The 13372-nt window shown below is 45.0% G+C and overlaps 1 protein-coding gene across 1 annotated transcript; it reads right to left on the bottom strand.

The window, feature by feature from the left end:
- Positions 1–457: 457 nt before the first annotated feature.
- On the bottom strand, positions 458–12314 carry ENC1 (ectodermal-neural cortex 1). Its single transcript, XM_062612399.1, has 3 exons — positions 12036–12314; positions 5506–7318; positions 458–1799 (listed from the first exon to the last, which is right to left on the bottom strand). Exon 2 carries the CDS (start codon positions 7304–7306, stop codon positions 5537–5539), a length of 1770 nt encoding a protein of 589 aa, XP_062468383.1. The 5' UTR covers positions 7307–7318; positions 12036–12314; the 3' UTR covers positions 458–1799; positions 5506–5536.
- Positions 12315–13372: the final 1058 nt, after the last annotated feature.

Genomic DNA, 13372 nt, shown 5'->3' with positions numbered 1-13372 from the left:
ACTGCAGTACACACCAACCATGGAACTGAATGTGCCAGTTAAGTTGGGCTCCAGAAACACTTAGGAAAAAACACAACACAATACAAGCTTCATGACAGGATCAGGCAAAGAAAGCACCTGTGAAACATAAGCTTCTTAAATCCAGAATAAAAAGAGTAGCTTCATCTCTGTCTCAAGATGAGACTGGTAAGATATTTATTTAAAAATCAAAGTTTGGTTTCTCACAATTGTAGCTGATGCTTTTGAGCAACCAAGTGTTTAAAGACACACCTGACTAAGGAAAATAAAAGGCAGCAGAATTTGAGGGCTATTTTTAAGATTAAGAGGTTTAACATTCATTTTCTATCCCCATAAGAATTTTGCTTGAGCACTTGGGTCTTTCACACCTGGTTGCTCAGATGATCATCTGAAATCCAGATGCACGAGGCAAGCCAGTCAGTGCAAAATTGCTGCTCTCTTCTTTTTTTTTTCTTTTTCTTTTTTTTTTAAGACTTCATCACTAACCTAGCTTGAGGTTTTTTTTTTGTTTTTATTCTTGAATCACCATATTCCACTCACTCAGGTCAATCTGGCTATATTGTAGGTACCCCTTCTCCGACCCAATAAATAAATAAATAACTTTGGACAATGACTTCATATGGGCTTGGTATCCAGAAGCTCTTCCACAGTATTTGTGTTGCAATCAAGAAGCTGCACAAAGAGAGAGCTGCAAGAGATTTTGGCTATTTCCAGATTAGAAAATGAAAGGCATGACCAACAAATGAAATGTAGCAAGGACACCATCTACAAGTCACACTACATGCAACCTGGGGAGCTGGTGGCCTGAGAAAGTGACCTCCATGGCTTCTTCCTCTAGTACATGTGTAATTTAAGATCCTGCCTTGTAATCCTTCCATTTCTGACTGGGAAGCCACCCCTCCCTCCCACCTCCAACTGTTACCCAATAGTTTTCTTTCTTTGTGCAGCAGAGCAAGTCAGCGATCACAAAATGTGCAAAACATACAACAATTCACACAAGCCCTTGCAACATGAAGACAATTGCAGGCATTGTTTCAGCATGCAAGCACTGAACAATAAATAACTATATCTACAACAAGTAATATAACAGGAATGGGACAGTTTGAACTACTTATAAATACAGGGAGGAAAAGGAACAAGGAGCATTTAGGGGATGTAGTTTTTTTTCCCCCACTCTTGCAAGAACATTTCACCATTGGGCTGCTCCTTATCAAGCAGAAGATCACTCACTGCACACAGGACAATGCAATGCAGGATCTAAGAGATGCTGTAGGCGCTGCCCACAGACAAGCATGCTCTGATTAGCAGAGTTCAGCAGCAATACCACTGTATCTTCATTCACAGAGGCATCTCGCTGTTTCAGACCTGGCCTGTTTTCCCCGCAACTGGGGCTGGCACTTCAAATCACCACAAAGAGAGGTGACAACCATTTCAAATTTCACATACAAACAGTGGAGTCCATGGAAATCAAGTGCTGTGTGCTGCACAGCTCAGAGAAGTTTGTCTCTTCTTTTTCTCCTTTGAAGGACTGATGAATATTGGCATTAATCCACAATTATTAGCACAAGGACCTGATCATAGGTTTGTCCATTCATATTTAAGCTATGTGCTGAAGCACTGAAGACAGTTTTTTTTCTCCCATTCCTTCATGTGTAGATTAGATAATTTACAAGGTGCAGATGATTTTCTTCAAACGCAAGAGACGCTGAACGATCTTTCTTCATTAAAACCATTTCTCCAGATCTGAGGTTCCAATTCTCTTCTCCAAATAGAGGAGTAAACTAAAAGCATGGGAAGAGGAGGGGGAGAGAGAAGACAGAATTCTTTAAAGGGTTTGCTGAGACAATGTACCATAAGGTTTGTGTTAGATGTCAAAGACAATCTAAAAGCTAGGCTTAGGATACAATCCAGTTGATGGGCTTACCCGCCTCCTTCCCCAAACACCACCCTCCCAGCCAACCACCCCCCCCCCCCCCCAATTTTTCCTGTGCAATAGCCAACTTCTGATAAATAAGCCAGCCAAGAGCGCAATTATTTAGAGTCAGATTCTGCCTTTATTATTCAACTAGCCTTATTCTGCAAACCACCCTACTGACACAGAAGTACTTTAATTTTTTTTTTTGCTATAAATTCAGTCATTTGAAACCTAAATCAAGCTGGCCCAATACAGTTCTGTGATGTGCTCTGCATCCTGCATACTTCAACATTTCTATGTTCCCCCAATATCTTAAAGGTTTGTGTATTTAAGCAAACATAACCTTGCGCAGCTTCTCTTCCATAAAAGCCTACATGAACACTTAGTGCAAGGAGTGTTTTCTATCCCTGGGCCAAAGCAAACCTGGCTGGAGCTAAGCAGAAGGGGAGGTGAAGGTGTCTCACCCCAATGCTTCCATTCACTGTGAAGAATTCTGAATTGAATTTATTCACAATATAGAAAGGGTCGTATAATCCCCTTACTTAAAACATATCTACTATTCATTAGAGCAGAAGTCTGCCTCATTTCTTTTCACATAGCAATGTACCATGCATCAGTAATTCCATCCTAGAGTCCTTTATAAAAATTGATTATTCAATGAGAAATTCAGCCTTTGGATGCTAAGACTGCACTCTGCTTTTTCACCATGAAGCTGTATTAAAATGCCAGCTTCCAAACCATCATCAGCTCGTCATTTCTGACAGCACTGCCAGAATTTTAGGAGGCAAATCCTCCATCATTGCAACACAGAAGAACTCTAGCGAACTCACAGTTCATTTGAACATACTACATCTCTCAAGCTGTGATGCCTAAGAGCAACAGGGAGCACTCAGAGGAAACACCACAGCCTACGTAATAGTGCAGAGCATCAAGCCTCTTTGCAACTGTGGGCTTGAAACACACTATTTCCATTATGTCTGAGAAAAAGGTCTCTGCACTTAGTGTTGATTAGTCTTTTCTAGACATTTTTCAGCACAGCATGCTGTTCTTCCCACTGAAACAGACTATCAACACAACCAAAACAATGTTTCCTGTCATGGAATGAACTTAAAAAAGAAAAAATATAAACAATCCCAAAGTCGGGGGGGGGGAGATATCCCCAACCTACTCAAAAGCCCCGAGTTTGAGGAACAAGACAAAGCAGACTGAAGTCTTCCTAAAAGCTGTCAGACTGGGGCCACACAGCGCCATGAAAACAGAGGGTAATCAGAAGTAATTTCCTTTTTGTCCCTCCCACCCACTGACAGAGCAGCAGGAGTCAGTAGGGAAAAAAGAAAACCAAACCCAAACTTATTGGATGAGCACACAGGATTGGAGAGACTTCAGTTTAGGGCTGTGTTCAGCCAGTTATCTTGTGCACTAGTGAAGCTAAAATAATGACTTTTAACAAGACACTGCTAAGCAAAGGAAAGGTTTCTTTGCACCGTTATATTTTTTTTCAAAATAGAACACTCCCTCTCATGTACTGTAAACCTCAGAACAATTAAGTCAGTCTCAGAAGAGTAAGTCAATATTTTTCTTGGCACAGACGTGATCCTGGGCATTCGATACTGCTGCTCTGAATGCTGGGAACTGCTGAAAGTCAGTAATGACAGACATTAACTGAAATCATCAAGATGTTGTTCCCTGCTAGGGAAGAAGCCACCACACACACGTGGGGGCTCTCATGTGCTGGCTATTGGGGATGTGATTACTCCCAGGCCCTGGTAAAGCTCAAGGGTTTGCCCTTCCTCCCCAAGGGTAAGTCTGGAAAAAACAAAGTGAGGAGAGGTGAGAGGGCAGTGCCCTCAAGACAAACAGCCACCTGAGTGAGGAGCAGCACGACACAGCCCAGCTTCACACCACCTTTCTGTGCTGACCTGCTGCTTTGCACAGGCCCAACCTTGTATTCTTTACTCAATCAGAGCTTCCAGTCTGCTGAAAGGCAACTGCAAGATGAATCCTCATGTACCATAGAGAAAGGAATTTCATGACTACCCTACATTTCTAGGTGTATACTTCTATCTCACTGCTTCAAAGACATCTGGGTTTTGTCTTTACTGCAAGAGTGAGGCAAGTGTCTCCAGCTGCAAAAGACCTAAACGGAATAAGATAGGGAAGTCCTTACACACAATCTGTTCTTCCTATTTTCTGGAGAACATGCATCAGTATGGAGTTCCTGGTAACTTAAGCACAAATGCAGAGCTTGTCTAATTACTACCACTGTATTTATTTGCCCTGTTTCTTCTAAACTGCCCACCTTTCATGGTAACACTATAGACTGTTCAAATCCAAAAAGAAATTACCAGTCGCAGAGCATGGAATATTTAGGATTAAGCATGCCCCTGTGTTTGGTTGGTTGGCTGGTGGTAACTGTGATTCTGTACTGGAGTTTCAAAGAGGGTGTGGGGGAAAAGAGCTAAACAAATCTAACAGGAGTCTGCCAGATTTGTTGCAAAATACACAGATTAATAGTTCTGGAAAATGTCAGTAATTTATTTTAAGTGATGTAACTCTAGAAAAGATACAAACAAGGAAAAATTAGTTGAAGTTACAGTGAGCAGTTATAAAAAACAGACTGAAAAATACTAGCATACGTGTAGGTACCCAGATTTTTCAGTGGTTTTTTTTTTTATGAACCTCTTCTCCCCTGCTCCTAAAAATCAGATATTCACAACAACCAAAAAAGCAAGGCCAAATTCAGACTTGCTTGTGAGAAGATAACAATGCTGAAGCTGCATCTGGTAAGAGCTTGGCCCATTATGTATAATTAAATTGTTGTGGAACAGTGTGTGCCATAGATGGGTAATTATTTCAGCCAGCATTATTAATTATACATCTTCCTGACACTGTATGTAGTCCAACATGTATGACCATAACTATTTCAAAAATATATGTATTTCAAAGTGTATCAATGAACCAAATGTAGCCTTAGTTCACGCAAGTGTAACCATGCTGTCTAGGTGAGATGGAAAATCAGGCCTGAAGTGCCTGTAAAACACCTTTCATAAAACAGCAAGTTTCCCCAAAGGCTGTCTCTGCATGGAGAAAGCATGCTGCCTGCCTGGAAATTCAAGTGAATTTGCTATCAAGCTTCAGATCAGAATTTATATTATCTTTTTTTGGCTGCTGTTACTGGATACATAGTGTGACCTAGCCTCTGTCACCAGGAAGATGATATTGAAACTTGTTTAGCATATATTTAGTATTTAAAAGCAGAGCAGGACTCGATTTCCAAAAGACTACCTGCATTTCCCCACAAGCTGAAAATGTCACTTTTGCTCAGTCCTTTACATCCAAATCATTCAGAAAAGGCCACATAAAAAGAAGTGGGTGCAAGGTATGTGACAAACTACTTCAGCATCTGGCTTTGTCAGACATGTTGCCTGGCTTAAAACAGCCCATGAATGTGTGTATTTCAATTGTTCCAGCTGCAAAACTGGCTTTGAATATACTCACCCTCCTCAGAGCTGCTGCTGAAAAGCTTTGCGAAAAGCATTATTACAGTGGAATTCAAAGGTGCTATTTCTTACCTGATAATTTGTAATAGGGACACACACACAATTATGAGGGGAGGTGTTTCCATGTGCTGACGAATGCCGTCGGAATCAACGAATAGGGCACAGTTGTTATGCTGTTCCATACATCTAACGTGGGATCGTAGCAGTCCAGCGTCTTGCACCTCTGAATGCCAAAGTAACCTCCAACCACATACAACTTGTTTCCAGACGCCACTGCGTGGCAGCTCATTCGCTTGGCTGTCACATCTCCCACCTTTGTCCACTGGTACGCCTCACTGTTGAATTTGTAAGCGGAGCACGCGGAGAATTCGGTGTCTCCACCCATAATAAAAATCTGGTTTCCCAGAACAGCTGCAGCCGTGTAGCGCCAGGGCTGGGGGCAGGTGGCTGGTACTGTCCATCTGTTTTCACACTGATCGTAGCACTGAACTTTGGGCAGCTTGTCATGGCTAACGCTGGTACCTCCGAAAGCAAACAGCTTGAGCTTCGCACTGACTACAGCTGCGTTGCTCACTCCCTCGCGCAGTGGGGCAACCATGGTCCATTTGTTGGTCACAGGGTCGTACTGTTCTACTTGCTTCAAGGATACTGAAGGGGAAGCTGGAAGGCAACCAGTTGCTGCGGTGTGTCCTCCTACTACATACAGACAGTGCTTGAGTTCGGCAGACCCATGCCCGAACCTAGCTACCAGCATGGGAGCAGCCTTTGACCACTCCTCGTGAAGGGTGTCATACACCCACACGTCTTTGGAGACTCCATTTTCTGACCCTCGTCCCCCGGTGATATACACTTTGCAGCCTATGGCACAAGCACTGAACTCTTTCCGTGGACTTGGTATGTCAGCCTTTGGAATGATCTCCTTTGCCTTTTGGTCCACCAGGTACAGCTTGTCACACATAAAGGTTTGCCCACCCAGAAGAAAAAGTGAATGGCCAGTTTTGCGGGGTCTGGCACACAAACTAGTAACCACTCCATCATTCTGAAGGATTTTTAACTTGCATCTTATTGATTCTTCTACAATCTCTTTGCTTTTCCTTTGCTTGGTGATGAGTTCTTCCATGGCCACATTCTCCATAAGGTATATGGCAGGCAAGAGGGCCAATCTCACCGTCTGCAATAACTCTGGCAGGTAAGAGTGGCGCTTACTCAGGTCATAGTTGACCCAGTTGATAGCTGATTCATATACCAGCCTTTCATCTTCAGTTTCTAATTCTTCACTGGAAAGGAGCTGCACTACCATGTCTTTTGGCAGCTGGAGGAAGTCTTCACTTTTACTGATACTCTGGAAGTTGCTAAGGCACATCCTCCAAGAGAGCTCATACAGCTTGGTGCACTGGTGAGCATCCGACAGCAGCAGCATGCCAAGACAGTTGGTGGGATGAAGGTTTTTCTCCAGAAATTCTGCACAAGCATCCCGAATGTCCTGAAACTCCAACATGTCACCGGCTTCCAGCAGCGATTCTGCATTCTCCTCATTGATGATAACCCTGGAAGAATATGCATAGTCCAGAAGAAGCTCCAAGACTTCTGGGTGAATTGAGTTATGAAAGTTGACTTCACTGTCCTGGCTCTCTTTCAGTCCTCCACTGAACATTGCTTCAAAATAGCGGCTACAAGCAGCCAGGACGGCTCTGTGGCAGGGGAATGACCTATTCCCAGCGTGGAGAAGTACATCTGTAAAGAGACGCTGCTGACGCAGAAGGTTCAGGTGAGTGAGGACACTATCAGCGTAGGACGACTTGTGGAACAAGTATATGTTTATGGAGCCAGTACTGGCCCTAGATTTGCGATTTTCATGCATGCTGACTGACATTTTCTTTCACACCTGTAAACCAAAAATTAATAAGATTAATGAGCCAGTTAAATTCATTACATGCAAAAAAAATGTAACTATTATGCACTATAGATGGAAAAAAACCCTTACTTTCTAGATGAGTTTACAGAGAATTACATCTACATTTGGCATGTGTTTACTTTTTTGTAAGATGAGTTTCATAAATGACATACTCTAAACTTGTTGCCCAACAGCAGGTTTATCTTGGGAAACCTGATCTCCAACTTTCATACAGTAAGCAAGTAAGTTGGAGGTGAAGGAAAAAGAACCAGGACTGATTTTCTCACCCTTCCCCAGCCTAGACCAGCTGATTCATTACATACATACACATGCACATGCTTGAAACATTCTCCTGTACTGAATCATAGCAGGAAGAGCTACCAGACAGAATACCTAAGGAATGTCAAAAGCTGCACAGAGAACAAAAACCTACTAATCCCATTAGAAAGCTTCCCTTTGGTGTAACGATTCCATATGCAACAGCATACAAAGAAAAAAAGGCAACTTTGAAATAAAAACCTAGCAACAACCATAAATTTACACTTGTGAAACCACAAGAAAAATATGATGGGTGAATTTTAGAGATTACATTTTGAACTCTGCCAGCAGCCACCTGCTATAGTAATACAGCACATACATGGGCAGAGTCAGAAGAAAAATGTGTTTTGACTATCAACTGAAGTTGCCAAGGCATCACCTCTGAAGCTACCTTGAGCCAGGTACTCAGAGCACAAGCCGTTGGTTCATTTCGAGGTTTGGAGGAGGAATAAACCAGAAGACACATCCTATCCTACCCTATTCCTAACAAACAACAATGCTGTTCAGTCCCTGCTTGTAGGTAGAATGTTACTGTTACCTGCCATGATACACAGGTCTATGTATGATTACAGCAGCAAGTTTCCAGATTTAATTAAGGGTCAAGCCAATACAGTATGACGTAGAGGGAAAGGGAAGAATATTGGCAGCCATATAAAGCTAATGGCCAAAAAGTCACAGTGCAGATAATAAGAGACGAAGCATACAGAGCCCAGTGCAAGTTGTGGCTGTGACCACTACTGTAATAACTTCAACTTCTCTCTCTCCAAACTGCAAAGGAACCTTAAGAAAAAGTAGAGAACCTAAATTCCCTAATGACTATGATATTCACATGCCCAGAGCTCCTTTTACTGCACTCTCAAATGAGGAACAGGGCAAAGCCTACCTGGGAAGCACCCAAGGCTCAAAGTCAGAGCATGACCTGGGGCCACTTGTGGATGTTTTAATGTGGATATACTTCCCTCTCTCACAGACTCCAACATTTTCATATTCCTAAGCATGTTTAATAAGTGCAAAACGGTACAACAGTATTCCCACATTTCATGCCTCCAGATGACCCAAGAGCTTTAAAAACCTCAGAAAACAGTTTTTTTTTTTAATAACTAATGTATTTTTCCAGATTCATATGACCAGAACCTCAACAGAATCAAAATCGTACAGGATTAATTTGGGCAGCAGAATCCATTTCAGAATGGGCCATCTCTGTATATGGAATATGCAATACATGCAGATTAATTGCAGCATAGCCAGCACCATCCTTCTTGCTCGGTATTCTAATGTACAGAACAGTTGATATGTCACATCCAACAGCAAGCTTGTTATATACCTTTCCCTTCAGTCACAGCAAAAAAGTCCATCAAACCAATATCAGTTAAGGAAAAAAGAGACACCTTACTGTAAAACTAACACAGCCCATTTACTTTAACCTGAAAAACGACTTCTCAGATCATTAACTGGGATTCAAAAGAACAAACACCACAGCTCAATATACAGTACTGAAACCAAAATCCTCCAAAACAGAGAGGAAAAACTTCCATCAGAGCCACAGCTAGAATATCTAACTCACTCTACCATGCAAAAGTTTGGAATGGTATCTTACCAATGCTCCCCAGACCAACCTATTAAATGCACTAACACTAAGCACAGAACAACTTAAGGAGGCTGGCATGTCTTCATAACACAAATCCTTTTACAAGGAAAAATAAATTACCTTTAATGCAATTGTACTGTCTGGCAAATAAAGATTCAGATGGTATTCAAGGATCCTGAGTACTAATCGCACACTAAAATTACTCATTTAATCTATAGCCAAAAAGATTATACTGACCATATACATTTTGAAACCTGCTGGAACTGAAGGATTGCAGGAAGGGTCACGGATTCAAAACTGGTACACAAACAGTTCAGACACAGATGGGAAGAGAAGCCCTTTACTTACAAAGCAAACTTTTCCAGTCACTTTACCATTTTAAATGGCATTCAGTGGCTCTCTACAGACTGGCTTTCCTCACCTCGAGAGCCTACCCTTGCAAGGTTTCCTTGCCAGAGAGCAGGACAGAAGCTAAACACCCGCTGATCAGAGACAACAGAGTCACCACGATCGGAAGATGCTCACTGCCCCCCTGCTCTCCACCCAGAGTAAATGAATGAGTAGACACAACAGTCTAGGCATAACAGAATCTGTATGAAAACACAGTTCCTCTCCTTTCTCCCCACATATTGGGGGGATTCAGAGGACACTGAAAATTTTCTTTTATCATGTACACAGGGTTCAGAAATAGGGCAGTAAAGTTCATCATCAGAGGCTGCCAGTGCAGGCATTCAGATTTTTCAGTGGGCTCTGTATTCCTGCAAGTGCCACTGGCTCAGCATCATTCAGAATGAGACCAAAACCACAACAAAATAGAAGCAAACATAAAAAAACCCCACCCTGCAGTTATGCATACATTGGAGGCTAATGAGCCACCGACTACATGCAGAGGGGAGGAACAGATCACTGCGTGTTACCCAATCCCACTCACAACCATAGTAACAAACACCACTGTAAAAAAAAAAAAAAAAAAAAAACAACAAAAAAGCCCTGTAAGAGTCTCTCTCAAACAGCTACTGAATAGGGCGCTCAGCCTGTCACCACACTAAAATAAAAGATTTGGTCTTTCACAGAGCAACACCTTTTCTCACAAAGCACTTGCAGATTTCGTATATGCTGGCCCTTAACTGTTCAGTAACGTTGCTTTTATCATCACAATGTCATCTACTGAGAAGAATTCAAAGTATGCCAGTGCACATTTAAGATAAGCTAACATATTTCCCCAAACTGAACAAAGATACATATCTATACATCTTTTTCCTTCACTGTGGTCGCTGAAATGAGTTCACACATGGACTAGTCAAACAAACACCCTTAGAAGCAATTATCATAATTCACTAACAGTCAGTGTTTCTGTAAACATGTCCTTATGCAGTTTCTGGCAATTAGCTCAGCCCAGAATCTTGCAAGAATATTAAAATGTATAAACGACATCTCTGAATTCTCTATTTGGTATTGGAAATTATGCAAGCCTCAAAAACTTCAGTGGAGCAATTTACAGTCAGTGAACAAATGTTCATCTTGAATAATGAGTCTAATTCCCTTCAGGCATTTTTTTCCTTAGAAAATAGTAATATTTTTATGTAAAAGGCAAGAAGTGGTCAGAAAATTACCGATATAGATTTTATCTAGGAATGGAGGTTGAACCAAGACTTTGATTTATAATTACACTTCAACAGGCTACTTGTCACAGCAGTCAAGTAGTAAACACTACTTTAAGACTAAATAACAGACTCCCTGCCCTACTTCTTAACAGCTCCGCAGTATGCGGGTCTCAGCTTAAATAAAATGAAAATATAAGTATTTCTAAATTACTGACGCATCCCTGATGTAGGCTCATTTTAATACGACTCTGTAATTACATGGTGGTGGTGGTTGCGTTTTTGTTTAGAATCAGTGAAAACTGCTGAAGGGGAGGAAATCTGCTAAACGTCCCGTCGATTTAACTAACATCACTTTCAACTGCTAAATGTGCAGCGATACTATCAGTTTTGCAAAGCCAAATCCTAACCCTACCTAAAGTCCTCTAACACAAACTCTGTTGCTTCCTAGGACCTGCAGGGATACGGAAAGCAGAACACGCTGCCCCTGCTAGAAACGCACTACTGCTCATCACACGCAGACAAAGAAACCCAAGTCTAAATTCCCCCCAGTTCGCCACATCACAACGCCTGAACAACTCCGCCTCTGAAAAGAAACTTGCTGGGTTTCTTCCCAACCTGATAAATAAATAGTACGAGAAGTCAAAATGCATTCGAGCTCCTTTACAGAGCAATAACCACGTGCGAAAATTTCTGTGCCAGCACGGGGCGACCAGCAGCCGGCTCCGGGAGCAGCGAGGCGTTCGCACTTTCCCCTGCCCTACCTCTGCCCGCCGCGGGATGATGCTCCGGACCTCCCGGGGCCCCGAGGAGGAAGCTGCAGCCTCCCGGGGAAGCCAGCACACTTTCTAATAGAAGCCGGCAGCTTCCGAGCACAGCCGCACACCGGACACAACAGCTACCGCGGACGTTCACCCGCCCGCTGCCTGCAGAATTCCAGGGCGACGGTGCTCGGCGCTGCGGGCAGAGCAGAGGAGCGCTGGGCTCCGGCTATGCCTGGGACGCGCAGGGCAGCCCGGCTCCCGGCGCAGGGACTTCGCCGCCCTGCAGCAGCGCCGACCCACGCGGTGCCCTCCCAAAGCATGCGGCAGCTCTGTCCCGCACGTCTGCCCCGGCCTGGACCCGCCGCTCTGCGGACCCGCACTGCCCACCCGTCTCCCCACCTCATCCGACGCACAACAGGTCGCGGACACCGACTTACAGCAGCGGCTTCTGGGCAAGTGCGAAAGTCCCTGCGCTTCCGAGGGCGCGCAGCACCGCGCATGGAGGGGAGCGCGGCTGCCTGGCTCGGCGGTGTGCAGAGAGGCAGCCGGGCAGGCTGCTCTGCCAGAAGCCGCGCAGCGCGGGGCGGAGGCGGTGTTGCTGACGGGAGGCGGGCCGCGGAAGAAGGGCGGGAGGTAGGAAAGAGGGACGGAAAGACACGCGCAGACCACCAACTGCTGCGGGCACGGCCGGCCGCAGCTCTGCCTCCGCGGCGGCGCGGAGCAGGGGTATATGTGCTGGGGGCGGGAGGAGCGTTTATACACAGCGGGTGAGTGACAGGCAGGGGAGGGACGGGAGGATGAGGCCGGCGCTCTCGCAAGACTTGCTGTCCCGGCCGGCGGCAGGGAAGGCGCAAAGGTGACCCCGCGCCGGCCCGCCGGGGGCTGCCGCACAGCACAGCACAGCGCGGCAGCGGCTGTCCCGCACCGCACGGGGCCCCGCGGGGGTAGCCGGGCCAGCCCTGCGACCTTGCGCCGAGGTGCGCGGTCCGTGCCCCTCGTGCCACAAGGCGAGGGCTCCGAGTGGGCAGTGGGTGCGCTCCGCTTTGCAGACAGCGACACAACCACACGGGACGGGACAGCCACGCGGAGCGGCGCGCAGGGGGCTGCGGCGCCGGCGGCTGCGCTGCCCCAGGTCCGCGCGGCGGACGAGCTGAGAGGAGCGCGCAGAGCAGCCCTGCGGCAGCCCCTCCGCAGCGCCGCGGGGGAGGCCCGGGCATCGCGGGGGGCCGGGCGCGGCTCCTCCACGCGGCCGCGGAGCCGCACAGCAGCTCGCTTCCATTGCGCTCCCGCGACGCTTTCACAGCTTCATAGCAGCGCACGCGAGGCCTGGCCTTAATTATTTCCCAATTAGAAGAGTATGAGAAAAACGCACTTGTGCAAAAGGCCGATTTCAAAAATAAACGTCTAGATGTAGCAGCAGTGTTTACATAATGGTACTGTGAAGTTCTGCACAAGAAAAACACAAGATACCATAGTAAATACTGTTCATGTTGCTGATTTACTATTTGCTAATACCATTGAAAGCAATGGTATTAGTCTTAAGTAGGATTCAAGGAAGATAATTACAATTATTTTACTCCCACCATCAGGAAACTCCTGGTTGCTTACAGTAGTTTGGAGAATTCGTCCATTCCTCATAATGAACTGTCACCTAAATTTCTCCTCTTAAAAAAAGCCCCGCAAACAATCCACTAACATTCAGAGTGTTATTTGTATGCCTGTTGCTGGACTGCAGGCTCTGCAGACGAGCGCACACAGAGTGTACAGCAGGACA

The sequence above is a fragment of the Pezoporus occidentalis genome, unplaced genomic scaffold, assembly GCF_034315485.1.
Source record: "Pezoporus occidentalis ecotype Australia unplaced genomic scaffold, CSIRO_AGI_Poc_V1 ctg16, whole genome shotgun sequence".
NCBI classification, from domain to species: Eukaryota; Metazoa; Chordata; class Aves; order Psittaciformes; family Psittacidae; genus Pezoporus; species Pezoporus occidentalis.
This window is presented reverse-complemented; position numbering and strand designations above follow the sequence as displayed.